Source organism: Oncorhynchus nerka, linkage group LG18 (genome assembly GCF_034236695.1).
Source record: "Oncorhynchus nerka isolate Pitt River linkage group LG18, Oner_Uvic_2.0, whole genome shotgun sequence".
Taxonomy (NCBI): domain Eukaryota; kingdom Metazoa; phylum Chordata; class Actinopteri; order Salmoniformes; family Salmonidae; genus Oncorhynchus; species Oncorhynchus nerka.
The window spans coordinates 59,601,596-59,617,335 of record NC_088413.1 but is presented as its reverse complement, the minus strand read 5'-3'; the positions used below and the strand labels follow the sequence as shown (position 1 = coordinate 59,617,335).

The window sequence follows — 15,740 nt, the reverse complement described above, 5'->3', positions numbered from 1 at the left end:
TACTTACTCACTAAAGGCATCAGTCATACAAAAGATATACTTAAAATCAGAAATAGTTATCTTGTAAATTAGTAAGAATGTATCACCCCATGTTCAAGAATGGCCTTTTTCCCTATATTCAGATTACAACTGCTCACTTTCGGTTGTCTGAAAACTAAATAATTTCCAAAATATTGTTATTTTTTAAACAAGCCTTAGAAAGTTGGTTGCAATTTCAGTTTAATCCACCTCAAAAGACAGAACAAATAATACAGCAAATATTGTGGTTAAACTCAAATATACTAATTGATCAAAAATAAACATTTAAAAAAAGGTAGCATATTTGTAAATTATATCATAAACAGGACTGGTGGAGTTATGTCACACGTGCAGCTAACACAGACATATGGAAATGTCTGCTCTACCCAAAATGATCACCAATTAATTGCAGCATTACCACAAAAATGGAAGAGGCAAGTGGAAGGGGGGGAAAGTAAAGAACTTGTCTGTCGGCCCTGCATTAAAGACCAAAAATTGTTAAAGAAAATTGTGATAAATAAAAATATATACAAATTTCATTTAAGGACCAAAACATTGCAAAATAGTTGGGAAGAGATTTGCGATGTACCGATTCCATGGCACATGGTTTATGAATTGACAAGCAAAACGAAGCAGGATTCAAAACTTCATTTTTTAAAATTTAAATTATTATACAAAATTATTGCAACCAATAGAATGTTATATACAGTATATCGGGGATACAATCTTCCCAGCTCTGCAGATTTTGCTGCGAGGAGGCAGAGTCATTTGATCATTCAATTTGGTACTGTCCATACGTAGCTCATTTTTGGTCACAGGTCCAGGAATGGCTGAAGAATTGCAACATTTACATAGAACTAACACTGCAGATAGCAATACTGGGTGATTTGAAAAGTCATCCTCAAATTGATCAATAATATAATCATTATTTTAGCAAAAATGTTTATCTTTAATTTACAATCTGTAGAAGCTATGAGAATAGAAATGTTAAGGGCTTTTTGTGAAGCATCAAATCACAGCACAAAAAAAATATACGGCAAAACCCATTCTGATTGGCTGGGCCTGGTTCCACAGTGGGAGGGCCTATGCCCACCTATGGCTGTGCCCCTGCCCAGTCATGTGAAATCCATAGATTAGGGATTGATTAATCAATCAATCAATCAAATGTATTTATAAAGCCCTTCTTACATCAGCTGATGTCAAAGTGCTGTACAGAAACCCAGCCTAAAACCCCAAACAGAAAGCAAAGCAGGTGTAGAACCACTGTGGCTAGGAAAAACTAGGAAACTAGGAAAACCTAGGAAGAAACTTAGAGAGGAACCAGGCTATGAGGGGTGGCCAGTCCTCTTCTGGCTGTGCCGGGTGGAGACTATAACAAAACATGGCCAAGATGTTCAAATGTTCATAGATGACCAGCAGGGTCAAATAATAATAATCACAGCGGTTGTAGAGGGTGCAACTGGTCAGCACCTTAGGAGTAAATGTCAGTTGGCTTTTCATAGCCAATCATTCAGAGTATCTCTACCGCTCCTGCTGTCTAGAGAGTTGAAAACAGCAGGTCTTGGGATAAGGTAGCACGTCCAGTGAACAGGTCAGTGTTCCATAGCAGCAGGCAGAACAGTTGAAACTAGAGCAGCAGCACAACCAGGTGGACTGGGGACAGCAAGGAGTCATTAGGCCAGGTAGTCCTGAGGCATGGTCCTAAGGCTCTCTAATGAATTTATTCCAATTTACTCATTTCCTTTTATGAACGATAAGTCAGTAAAATCATTGAAAGTGTTGCATTTATATTTTTGTTCAGTATAGTTTAGGGCCTATGAGGGCTGGAGTTACAATGTTGTTGTCTACACCTTGATACTCTTATAGCCATACATTTTCCAACAGGCTGAAAAATGGCAATACAATACATATTTTTCAGAATAACCATTTCCTCCATCAACTTCTGCCTTTTGAGATCTGTTGAGGCAAATGTCTTGGGTTTTGTAGGTATGTCAGCTTTACAGGAAACCAGAGCTGCAGCATAGAAAGAGGGGAGGGTCTAGAGAGAGACTGCATCCTGACAACAGGCCCTTGATTACAACCATCAGCACAACAGAGCCAGGATGAGGGCTAGAGGAAAACCAGACGATAGGCCTACATCTCACTGCAGTACCAATACACATACAGCATGACTCACTCAAAGCCAACCGCAGAGTAATGGCATAGTGTCATACAAGACTTCCTATCGAACACGTTGACCCTATAGCTAAGATAGCCAGTTCACCGAGTCATCTTTAAAGATAACACACTGTGCACACACAGGCTCAATATTTATATTCAATATTTATGCTCCATTTTATCAGTAGCTTGTAGAGGCCCTTCTCCCTCTTCTCATCTCTTCTTCTCACCCTATATCTCCCTCTCATGCATACAGGAATTAACACACACAGTGTGGGAGGAGCAACACTTAAGGTACACCCACCACATCCTTCTCTATAACAAAGCCAACAAGACTCCCTAATTAAATTTGCCTAATCTCAAATGAGAATACTCTTGATACAAAATTGTCAAACTGGTCCACATGAGCAACATCCAATTAGTGTCAAGTGTGACTAATTATAATCTGAAAAATGACATGTGGCTAATTATAGCAGATTGAAACACTTCATTAAGCATAGCTTATAGCGAGGAGACATTCCACATTTGAATGTTAAAACCTCTCTATGAGATGAAGAAGCAGCAGCTTCAGGCACAATAGAATGTGTAGGTTGATCTTGTTGGATGCAAGGATAAAGTGGTTTAGAGGAAATTAGTCCAGCAAAATGTATTTTAAAAAATGGCACATGCTCAAACTAGGCTACATTGTGCCAACCGGGAACCACAGCCATGAAATTATGAAACAAGACTATCCCTTTATGCTTGTCAGTGGTAGAGCTGTTCCCTCTCATTTATGCAGTCATGAATGTATAATAACAATGGCAATCATACGTAAATGGAGGGTATAGGCGAGGAGCACACTCCCTTGATCCTGTAGGGCCCATGGGGGTGCCAGGGTACTTCTACCGAGGAGCAGATGGGTCTTCTGTCCAGCAGCATAGGCACAGGTGGGCCTGGGCCCACCCAATCAGATTGAGCAGATATGCTCTCTCTACTTGTTCCAAATGGGACATTAGTCTTTTTACCTAAAAATGCAAACAACCTCAGAATTCAGAGCAGTGCACTGGAATGACATTCAGATTAACTGGAATGGCATTCACTCTCATAGGATGGTTGGCAAAAATTAACTGAAAGCCACACCCCCAATAAGCCACAAATATGACCGCATTGGGATATATGTCACTGTGTTTCTATGGCTATATGCACCATGCCACTGCCTACATTATTTGTTAATTTAGCAAACAAGACAGCTCATAATCCAGTGCCTTTATGACAGTCAACACACCTACAGTTTAGCTTTTAGAAAATTCTCAGCCTCATGGCAAAATTGCAGGAAATCAGCTTTAAAAACAGCTAAATTTTATCTTTGCCCCATAGCAAAATGTGTAGAACTGCAAAAAATGTATTTCCCCACCCAAATGTTTGCAGGCCCATCCAACCAACATCTTTTCTCTACACTACTGACATCTGCCATAGCATCCTGATAAATTGGCACAGGATCCTGGACCAGGTTAATCTGCACCACTCCTCCATTTAAAAAAGGCACTGTCAAGTTATATCCCTCATTCTTCACCTCCAGACAGTCTCACCATCTGTATTGCACATTTCAAAAGGTCTGGTTATACCTAAACTGTCCTGCTGCACTACAACAGTCTGTCAGTGTCCAAACATGGATAGCAACAAAAATGGCCTACCGGTAGGTCTTGTCCATGTCTTTGAAAAAATGTACATACAGGCGTTGCCAATACCACTCAATACATACAAACTTGCTTTGAAACTATTAAATTGACAATAGTTTTTTTCTCAACTGCAATGGGATGAATAGATATTTTCTGACAAAAGAATGTTAGATACAATGTTAAAGGGCTCCCGAGTGGTGCGGTCTAATGCACTGCATCTCAGTGCTAGAGGCGTCACTACAGACCCTGGTTCGATTCCAGGCTGTATCACAACCAGTCGTGATTGGGAGTCCCAAAGGGCGGTGCACAAATGGCCCAGCGTCGTCCGGGTTAGCCCGTCATTGTAAATAAGAATTTGTTCTCAACTGACTTGCCTAGTTAAATAAAAAGATACTACAAAACATATATGGAGCCATGGACAAACACTGTAGAGACTCATAAAAGTGGTGCCTGCACACAGAGCGTAGCATAAAACTGAAATGATGGCACTGGCGTTACAAAATACATAGGCCTACTATCTCCAACTGAAATTCCGGGGCTCACGTTGCTGTCACTTCGCTTTCGGAAGGAAAGGCATGCAAATGTAAAATTCCTCCTCCCTTGCTCTACCGGGTCCTGGACCTGACCACATCTGCGCTCAGCGCCAAAGTTGATATGTCGACAATTCACACCAACTAAACGACTCTCTGAATCGGAATGTCAATGTTATTACGTAAATATCCAACATTAATGTAATATTGTATTTTATTCGTTCTCGTCAGAGCGCAATGCATGTTGAAACACTTTTGTGCTTAATTTTGAAGTAGGATTAAAAGTATCGGTTAAAGCGTCTCTGGATGGGGAGTCAATAAATTAGCAGGTTTAGGCTATAGGCCTAATGTGTAATTCATATATCATTCGAATATCATAACCAATATTATAGCTAGAATACTGTAAATCATAAGCAGAAATGTCTAATAAAAAACTAAGTAGGTGCTACTTTGGTGAAAGCAGTGGCACATTATGCAAGTAGACATACACAAAATGCTAAGACAGCATTATTTCTAATTTGCACGCGTCTTGTACTTGCTTGAAAAGACGGATCATTTTAATTTAAGTATTGGCAACAAAGTAACAAAATAGAATTTTATCAATTTGTCAAAATTACTTACGCTTTTAGTGGGTTCTGAATGACAGCCGCCATTTTGCTACACTGTAACGCAATATCAGCGTCTTGCAGTTCTGAGGGAAACCTACGCAAAAGCAACCAATCAGGGCTCGGGGTAAAATCGTTGGCCAATGCATCCACAGTATACGTAAATAAGGCGTGGCCTGTGTGGTAAACTCAATGAGTAAACTGTCAAAACGATTTTAAAGGGTTCTGCCTGTATTTATATTGTAGAAAACGGAATACCGACCATTCTTGAAGAGATAGCTAAAGTTGTCAGAAACTTTCTTCCTACCAATGCAACAAAACCAAGGTTGCCAGGGTTTGAAGAGCACATCTTATTAGAAATTTGAAATAGAACCTGACTAAATATCCATAGCCCCCTCCCAAACCAAATAATTATTAACAGCCATGAGCTGATAAGACTTTAATAATATAGTTATTCCACCACTTATGGACATTGTCAATATGCAGACATCCACACTTTTTCATGATCTTATGTTCAATAACTGCATAACATAGTGTTTCATACCTCTTTGTCTGTGCATTAGGAGTGTCGAGTCGAGAATTCAATCCATTATCATTTCTGTCACAAAGGTCTCTCTCAAGCAATAGGTTTGTGAAAACAAAGGACTAGATGGGGACATAGCTGACATTCCTGGCTATTATTCTGTGCAATATTAGCAAATCAGACATGACTTAGTTTCATACAATGACATCATTCAATCAGATAAACATTTTGACAGCAGACAAGGCAGATTCCATCGTAATTTCTATACCTCACTATCTAGGGTTACAGCTTAGACAAAAGGGCAAAAATAAAATACAAATCTAACAAAATGACAATTATCTCTTAAATGCTTACAGGACAACATTTTTTTCTTAATTTTCTTTTTTTCCAAACACAAAGGAAATAAACATATGTGCTTGGTTGGCATGTATCCAGGTAATATTGTTCCCTGGGTTCTGACATTTCAGCCTCTTATTCATCTAACCATCAAAGAAGTGAAATGGTTAAGGTATAAATGCTAGCTGACTGTGCATATCCAAGTGTTGTATGAATGAAGGACAACAGATTCCAGTCAAGAAAGCAATTGAACTCAAATATACCAATAACACTATTCAGAAATAAAACCACATTAAACTAACTTAAGATGACTTACTGTCTACATATAGCATATCATCTCGCATTTATTAAAAAGCACAAAATATGAAAGAATGAGCATGCAATTTATTTGATACTGCAATCTTTAACATGGATGACAAATAATGCCACAGAAGCAGAGGGCTGAAAACAAATGCTGAGTTCATTGTCCCACCAGCCTATGCTTATGGTGATCAAACAAGATTCAAACAAACGGTAGTAACTGCCACACCATTCAAATTCTAGGTGCATAATGCACATCATGTGTATACACTTAACAGAAATTGTCAGATACATTACAAAAATACCACCCAGTATAAGTTAAAATATAACAATGAGGTTAGGTATTGATTTATTCAGAGATCACCAGACCCTCTGAACATCTCAAAGGCTATGCATCTTTCAGACTCAAGTTGAACAATTGTTTTCTACAAAACAAAGTTTCTAAAATCCTGAATTCACCTTCTAGCATAATTCCATGTCTTCATAGAACCATAACCTCTGAAGTAAATATGAAGTTAGTGTCAACAGAAGCAGTAACCCAAAAGGCTATTTGTAGACCAAATATCCTAAATCTAAAGTTGACTAACTCTTGACAGACTGGTTGAAAAATGGGATATGGGTGGTCATGCATGCTCAAATCTAAGTCAAATCTTTGTTTTTTTTGTATTTTTCTGGCTATGATAAGCAGCAGCTTTGTAAAGCTGCAACAGACTTAGAGCAAACCTAAAATAGTGTAGTAGAGCATGCAATTAACCTGCAGCAGGGACTTCACTGACACCATTATCCCTTCAACATTAGTTGTAACATCAGTAAAACAAGGCATTATGGAACGTATTGATTAAAACTAACCCCCTCCCCAGGTTTCTCAAGAAAATAACAGTGCTAACATGCTACAAATGTACTTTTTTTCCATGGTAGAAAAATATTTTTAAACCATTTAAAAAAAGCTGTGATTTGGGTAAATGAAGAGCTCAAAATATCTTCCTGGCTCACTCTTTTGATAAGGACAAATTACATAGACATTCCTGTTGTTCCACAAGGCATCAGAAACCCTAAAACTAGATTTACTAAAAACACACTTGCCACAGACACGGGACAGAACCATTTAATGGAGGTCTATAAGGGGTGGGTGGAGGGTCTAGAGGAGGTTCAGTCCAGTGTTGTAAGGGAAGAGGGCCAGCCCCGTTAAAGGTCTCCAGGTTTCTGGTTGCAGTTAGCACAAACACGGACGGGGTGGTCCCAGCCCCGCGATGGGACCGGCCGACGCTCCCGCGAGCACTCGTCACACACGCCTTGCCCGCAGGCGCGACAGTGGTGCTTGGACAACTTGGCAGTGAAGCTGCACTGGCAGTTGTGGCAAGAGAGGATATCCTGGTCAGGCACCCAGTAGGTGGGACGCGCAGCATCCTTGACCAGACCTGAAGAGAGAGCGGACACACAGTAAAAAACGACTGTTACAATAGAATGGTTTAGTATTGCACTTCCAATAACATGTCGAACGATAAAAGTATCCTAATACTGCAGTATCTAAAAATACTTTTATTTGTGATAAGGAGCAGCAGAGACATTTTTCATATGCCACCAGATGGCAGCCTGTGCATGGGTTTAAATTCCTGTAGTCATTGCCCATTACACAATTCTATCTGGCTCTTGTGTTACATAACACTCACCCAGTGGGATGTCAATAGCAGTAGCCACAGCGCCCAGTGTGTTTGACACTGCTTCTCCAACCTTCCTGGCTAGGTTTCCGCCTTCCTCATCTTCAACCTCTGCATGCAACAGCTCTGTACAAAGCATACAACTATGTTACCACTGTAGAGTATGGCTAAAATAAACACGTATGCAGACTAAGGCTAAAAACAGATTTAAAAGGCTAAGTATACTAAGTTACCACTGTACAGCATGGCTAATAATAAATACATACAGGCTAACTTTGGCTTTGAGGTGTTGGTACCTGTATGTGTGGCCCTCTGCTCAAAACAGGTGTCACAGACTCTCACGGGGACCAGACCCCAGCCTTTTTCTGGGACAGGCGTGGCTTTGGACGAGCATGTGTCACAGAACCCTTCCCCACAGGCACGGCAGTGATGCTTGGTATCGTTGTCTTGGAAGACCTCTTGGCACTTAAGGCATGTCTGGACATTACAGGGGAAAAACAAAAACAAGAGGCAGTTATTGACTGGGGAATCTAGGACGAGGGGTCAATCTGAGCCTTATCTTGTGACCCGCAAACATGGGTTGTGTAACATTGGCCCCCAGCTGAAAAGCAGCGAAGGGCAAATAAACAGGTTCCTGGACAAGAAAGTGTTGACTCAAATGTTCCACGTATGATGTGTGGTTGGTCTTCTGTCACTCACAAGGATGAGGGAGTTGGGTTTCCAGTAGGTCGGGGCGATCTGATCCGTTAGCCAGGAGGTGACGGCCTTGGCAGGCTTCACACTGAGCTCTGACACAGACTGGGCCATGAAGTTAACACCATCCAGCAGACGCTGTGCTGCATTGCTATTGTCCTTCAGGAATCCATCTGCCTGTGGAAAGTGAACATTGAGTTGCAAGAAGTTTACAATTTATTTTGTTTACATATAAGACTATGTTGAGAATGTGGAAATAATACCAATAGGCATTTAGAAGTATTTTTTTAGTAGGTATGTGGTGTGGTAGTTCTCTTACCCCAGGCCATATATGCTGGATTTCAGTGCGGACCACCGTATCCACTGGGTCCTGGTTCCCATACCAGTACTGCCGGCTCCGATAGATCACCCCACAGTTTGGACATTCAATCACGTACCTGCAGAGACACAAAAAAAGTTACATTTTACAGAGCAGTTATAACCATATACAGTGCATTTGGAAAGTATTCAGACCCCTTGACTTTTCCCACATTTTGTTACAGCCTTATTTTCAAATGGATTAAATTGTTATTTTTGTCCCTTCAATCTACACACAATACCCCATGACAAAGCTAAAACAGATTTTTAGAAATGTTTGCAAATTTACACATTTAAAAAAAGTATTCAGACCCTTTACTCAGTACTTTGTTGAAGCACCTTTGGCAGCGATTACAGCCTCGAGTCTTCTTGGGTATGACGCTACAAGCTTGGCACACCTTTATTTGGAGAGTTTGTTCAATTCTTCCCTGCAGATCCTCTTAAGCTCTGTCAGGTTGGATGGGGAGCGTCACTGCACAGCTATTTTCAGGTCTCTCCAGAGATGTTCGAACGGATTCAAGTCCGGGATCTGGCTGGGCCTCAAGGGCATTCAGAGACTTGTCCCAAAGCCACTCCTACGTTGTCTTGGCTGTGTGCTTTGGGTTGTTGTCCTGTTGGAAGGTGAACCTTTGCCCCAGTCTGAGGTCCTGAGCAGGTTTTCATCAAGGATCTCTCTGTGCTTTGCTCCGTTCATCTTTCCATTGATCCTGACTAGTCTCCCAGTCCCTGCTGCTGAAAAATGTTGCCACAGCATGATGCTGCCACCACCATTCTTCAACGTAGGGATAGTGCCAGGTTTCCTCCAGATGTGACGGTTTGCATTCAGGCCAAAGGGTTAAATCTTGGCTTCATCAGACCAGAGAATCTTGTTTCTCATGGTCTGCCATTTGGCAGACTCCAAGCGGGCTGTCATGTGCCTTTTACTGAGGAGTAGCATCCATCTGGCCACTCTACCATAAAGGCCTGATTGGTGGAGTGCTGCAGAGATGGTTGTCCTTCTGGAAAGTTCTCCCATCTCCATTAAGGAGCTCTGTCAGAGTGACCAGCGGGATCTTGGTCACCTCCCTGACCAAGGCCCTTCTCCCCTGATGGCTTAGTTTGGCTGGGCGGCCATCTCTAGAAAGAGACTTCGTGGTTTCAAGCTTCTTCCATTCAAGAATGATCGGGGACCTTCATTGCTGCAGATATTTTTTGGTACCCTTCCCCAGATCTGTGCCTCGACACAATCCTGTCTTGGAGCTCTACGGACAATTCCTTCGACCTCATGGCTTGTTTTTTTCTCTGACATGCACTGTCAACTGTGGGACCTTATATAGACAGGTGTGTGCCTTTCAAAATCATGTCCAATCAATTGAATTTACCACAGATGGAATCCAAACAAGTTGTAGAAACATCTCGAGGAAGATCAATGGAAACAGGATGCACGTGAGCTTAATTTCAAGTCTCATAGCAAAGGGTCTGAATACTTATGTAAATTGTAAAAGGTATCAGTTCTTTAAAAATGTGTAAACATTTTCAAAAACTGTTCTAGCTTTGTCATTGTGGGGTATTGTGTAGATTGATGAGGAAAATGTTTAATTTAATCAATTTTAGAATAAGGCTGTAACTAACAAATTGTGGAAAACGGGGTCTGAATACTTCCCGAATGCACTGTACCTCAAGACAAACAACTACATATCTGGAGTGCACCAAATAAGTTAGTAAACAGCTAAGGGTTAGCAATGAATGGATTGGTAATTCTAGATCAAAAAGCACCATGACTTAAAATTAGAGACACCGGTAGAAATTCAACCCCAACCGATGACTTCAAGTGTTACTCACCCTGACCAAGCAAATCTAGCAAGGCCCAACCACGGAGAATCTGAGGACGCAGAGGTCTTGGGAACCACCACCACTTCCTTTCCCCCTTCGTAACAGGCCTAGTGGGACAACAGAGGCATTACGGTCAGCCTGATACAGAGTCAGATCTTCAGAATGTCATATGACAACATTGGGTTCAGGTAGTACAAGATTTAGGTGGATATCCACAGAACTAACCTTACAGGTGTAGATGCGATTGTCGTATTGGGGTGAGTAACGGCAGCGGTGTTTGGCCTCATGACACACCCCCTCCCCAAGGTGGTTCATGCTGTTCTTGCAGCCAGAGCTAAAATAGCAACAACAATGTGACTGGTTAAAACCCTCGCTGTAGTCAGTGGCATGAGATGGAGAAAATGAAATAAATGAGAGGACTTACCCGCAACTGAGGCAGAGGCAGGAGCAGGTGAAATACTCATCGGGGAAGAAGCAATTGTGGGCTATGAGCTCATCAGAGATCTCCCCATTGAAGCGCTCACTTAGGGCCTAGACAGAGAGAAACAATACATCAGAAATGTCATACACATAGCCTGACTAGATTTTTCAAACAGTGTGAAAGTAAACAGATCTGTAACCAATGAATAGCAATGGCTAAAACATCCCGTTCTTGTTTTAGTGTTTGCCTCATGTAAATGTGAGCCTGTTTGAAACTGTTTTGGAGCCAGTTGACTACTGACTGAGTTATAAGCATGTCTACTACCTGCAAGGCTTTGAAGATGATGACTGGGGAGCGAGGGGAGCGGGTGGCGTTGTTGTCCAGCAGCTGCTCCAGGGTGTGCTGCAGGCCACCAAAGTCGGTTGGGGGGCTGCAGGTACGCGTGCCTCGGTACTGGATGGAGCTAAATGCCTCTGGGAAACGGCCTAGCTTCCTGAACCGCTCAAGTAGCAACCGATCTACAGACTCTGATGAATTGTCTGTTATAAATGAGGGAGAACGAAGAACAGGATGAGAAGACAGACTTAACTTTTATATATCCCTTCATAAAAATGACATTTCACTTATTACGTTGATCAATCAAAACTGAGATGGAAGGTAGCAAATATGTAGCAAATTCACACAACCATTGAAGAAGAGTTGGACAACATTCCACAGGCCAAAATCAACACCCTGATCAACTCTATGCAAAGGTGATGTGTCGCGCGTGCTAGCACAAGGCAAATGGTGGTCACACCAGATACTGATTGGTTCTGATCCACACCTTTTAAAGGTACTGTATCTGTGACCAACAGATGCATATCTGTATTCCCAGTCATGTGAAATCCCTAGATTAGGGCCCAATTAATTTATTTCAATTGACTGATTTCCTTATATGAACTGTATCTCAGTAAAATATTTTAAATTGTTGCATGTTGCGTTTATATTTTTGTTCAGAATATTTTAAGGGATATAAAATAATTTACAGTTCAACAGCCACATACTTTAAAAGGAAAAGGTCTCTAGATTATTCAAACTGCTTGACTGGTCAGTTACCTGTTCACACTGTATCAAAACAGCTCTGTTGAAATAACAAATACTGGTCTTAGCGTGTCAAAGGGAGATAGGGATGAGTAGGATTGTGCACCAGTAATGACCAAATCACATGTTTTATGATCTTCTATAGCAGCATTCTTGACAATATGCATGAATCTACTGTATTCCTGCTTCCACTCTGTCAAGGAAGGTGAAATAACAATGAGACTGATGAGTGCAGCAAGTAACAATCTTCGATTTGTGTACAGCATACTATGGTAAGTGTTGACTACAGTATTTCTCAGCACTGACCTGAGCCCAGCAGCTTGGTGTGGACGGTCTCATGGAATATGATGACGGCCGGACCCAGGGTGGACAGAGGCACGTCAAGGCCACAGCGGGCCGTAGTGGCCTTCAGCTCCTTGGTAAAATGCTTCAGGTAGGCGTCCGACGCGTCGCACAGAAACTTGAAGAGGTCGTCATGGAGGCGGTCGGCATGGGTACGGTAGATTATGAGGTCGGAGATAGCTAGCACCTTGAGAAGGAGTCGTGTTCTTTGGCCCTGGTTGGAGCTGTTTCCCAGCAGTCCCTCTGTGTCAATGACCACCACCTTGTGGATGGGGTCGAATGCTGCCCACACCCCCACTGTGCAGGACTCCTGTGTGGGGGAGGTCTTGAACACCTCCCTGCCTATGAAGAAAGTGTGGTTCAGAGTGTGGGATTTGCCCTCTCCTGTGTTGCCAAAGATGGACACCACCTTGATCAGCTTGTCAGGTTTGCAGTTCAATTTCTTCACAAACGCGCCATCGTCCTTTACCTGGAGAGAAAAAAAGAGTGGCGTTAGCAGATGAGGTAATTCCATTTCACAAAACACAATTTAGTTTAGAACTAAAACTGACAGAATGCAGTTTTATTCCCTTCACTACTTACCTGCATCTCCTCATTCGCATCAACCAGAAGAAAACTGCAGACTTTCTCCAGAAGTTTTGCCTTCTGGACTTCTGCCTCATCTACCAATAAGCTTAAATTGATCTCTGCAGGTTTGGGTGGAGGGGTTAATTTGACTTCAACAGGTTTTGCTGAAGGGGTTGAGTTGATCTCTGCAGGTTTGGGTGAAGGGGTTGAGTTGAGCTCTGCAGGTTTGGGTGGAGGAGGATAGGCAGTGAGTGGGTGCTTCCTCTTGTTACCTCCATTGTGGGTGCTTTTCCGACACGGTTGGCACAGGTTGACTTTGCAGTGCTGGCAGCGGACGACAGACCTGTGGCGGTAGCCATTCACTGGCCTTTCCTTCCCTTCTCTGCAGTTGTCACAGTAGGGTACATGCCATGGGCCTATTGCTACCCGTTCATGGTTCTGCAGGCCCTCTTGACTATGGAGTTCCTGCTCACAGCGAACACACTGCAAGCTTCTACATTCATCACATTCAAAAGCAGCCTCTTCTGAGCCCCCACAAGCATAGCTCTCTTGACAAATTAGACTGGTGTTAATTTCCTTTTCTGATGAACCATGACCACTCATTTTTCCTTCACAAGCCAAATCTGAACAGTTTTATGCTAGCTGGAGTAATTTGACTATAACGCCAAATAGACCCAAAAGAAGAGTAAATAAATATCAATTAAGTAGTTTGTGATAACACATGACCGTAGTATTAAATATTGTGTGCTTTATAGGCTACACCTACACAACACCTAGAACATAGACAACTTGATGTAAGTAGACTTATTAACAGGGTTGCATGGTGACAGTGCTCCAATTGACCTGTAAAGGTTCAAGATCCACTACAACTTCTTACAGCTTATTAGCCAACAATTACTGCAGCATTCCATACATTTAATACAAAAATGTCAATATGTGACACATTGCAAATATAGTACTGTGAGGCAATATGGTTGAATGTTTGTTCCGGCTATTTTAAGTCAACCTGCTCTTGACAATAACATACATTACGGTTATAACTGGCTTCGTGAACATTATAACACTGCCAGAATAAATAGGTTACAGCAAAGTAAAGCTGGAAACTCAATGTATGCAATAAAACAAATGTTTGGCAAGACAACTTCCCTGAAACATGTAGCTAACCACACTAACATGAATATGTGCAAACTGGCACCAACTTGAAACCACAGCTGGGAACACAGCTGGGAAAACTAGCCAGCTGTTTAGAATCAAACAAATTACTTCCCTTGTTAGCTAGCTTCCTAATTGCTACCTAGCTCGAAAATAAAATAACCTAGCTGACAGCTGCCTAAAAAAGCTAGCTAGTAAGTTAGCTGCCTGTAGCTTGACATTTAAACAATAGTTAGCCAACGTAGTTAACGTTATTTTAAACAAGCTATTCCTATGTCAATGTGACAAACTACGAGTTCTGATCAACAAAACACCGACAACAAATCACAATCGCCCCTGTCTGAAACAGCTAACATGAACTGGCTGGCTAGCTAGCTGTGTTATCCAAGCTAGACAGTTTTGGTAAACTCGGCTGTCAATAATATTATAGACGAATGTTACGATAACAACTGGTCGGTCAACAAATGCATACAAAGAAAAATAGCCCAAGTCGTTTCGGGAGACTTTAAAATATATTATTGCATTGAAATCCTTCCTAGCTTTGTCATTGTTTTGTTCATCAACGAATTTCTGTGCGCTAGGATTGTTGTTGTTGCCAGCCAGGTCAGATCAGCTGATCAGATTATAAAGGCAAATTGAGGTGTATGCTGGGAAATGAAGTTGTTTTGAATGAAACAAGCAGGCGTTGTAGTCAAAAATCTATCAAATTGTCTTTGATAATATGTGTACTTCTACATAATGACACACAGAGACATGGATGATGGATTGTCTAGTAAAATATGACATTTTATCAGAAAGATATTGGATTGTACAACCTGATTTAGTTGTGTGTTGAATCTGTGAAAGGGAACTCCTTCTGACACTACCACCAATATTGCAAGACTTTGAATTTGATCATTATGAATAATACATTTTCCTGACAGAATTAACAAATGTAGATTTTCTATGCAATTTGTAATATGCTTTAAACAAGTAAAAGCTCAGTAGCTTCTGTAATATTCAGTACATCAGTACAACAGTAGAGGGCAGTAGATCATTTATAGTTTGAATCCTTGGGTAAACGACTACCTGATAACAAAATCATATTTCTCTATGTTTTGATCATGTCAGTGGGTTTGATGTGAGACCTGCCCAGAATGAAAATGTCCTTAAGTGGACACAATGTAATTGTGTCGGTATGAATGTGACAAATTATTATCAATCGCAACGTACTTAACCTTAGTACCCGTGTTTACCCTACACCAGGGTTCCACAACTGGCGGCCTGCAGGTGATTGATTTTATTTGATGTCTTCATCCTTTGCTTGCCCCACAAGTTCAGAGCAAATATACTGTATATATACAGTAAGAGTCCAAAGTTTGGACACACCTACTCATACAAGGGTTTTTCTTTATTTTTACTATGTTATACATTGTAGACTATGAAATAACACATGGAATCATGTAGTAACAAAAAAGTGTTAATCAAATCCAAATATAATTTATATTTGAGATTTTTCAAAACAGCCACCCTTTGCATTGATAACAGCTTT

The 15,740-nt window shown here is 41.3% G+C and overlaps 1 protein-coding gene and 1 pseudogene across 1 annotated transcript; both read right to left on the bottom strand.

Annotated features, from left to right (window-relative positions):
• Positions 1-5,060, bottom strand: part of LOC115146241 (zinc finger protein DPF3-like) — a 36,577-nt pseudogene extending 31,517 nt beyond the window's left edge.
• Positions 5,061-5,392: 332 nt separating this feature from the next.
• LOC115146240 (zinc finger FYVE domain-containing protein 1-like) lies at positions 5,393-14,824 on the bottom strand. Its single transcript, XM_029688202.2, has 11 exons — positions 13,073-14,824; positions 12,455-12,959; positions 11,393-11,607; positions 11,072-11,178; positions 10,873-10,981; positions 10,657-10,754; positions 8,798-8,915; positions 8,485-8,655; positions 8,082-8,262; positions 7,798-7,911; positions 5,393-7,545 (listed from the first exon to the last, which is right to left on the bottom strand). The coding sequence occupies exons 1-11, from the start codon at positions 13,658-13,660 to the stop codon at positions 7,313-7,315; spliced, it is 2,439 nt and encodes an 812-aa protein (XP_029544062.2). The 5' UTR covers positions 13,661-14,824; the 3' UTR covers positions 5,393-7,312.
• Positions 14,825-15,740: the final 916 nt, after the last annotated feature.

Coding starts and splice junctions, on each gene's coding strand:
- LOC115146240 (XM_029688202.2), bottom strand. CDS start 13,660: ATGAGTGGTCATGGTTCATCAGAAAAGGAAATTAACACCAGTCTAATT. Junction 8,916..10,656: donor GCTAGATTTGCTTGGTCAGG/GTGAGTAACACT, acceptor GTGTCTCTGCAG/GTACGTGATTGAATGTCCAA. Junction 7,912..8,081: donor GCAGAGGGCCACACATACAG/GTACCAACACCT, acceptor TGCTTTGTACAG/AGCTGTTGCATGCAGAGGTT.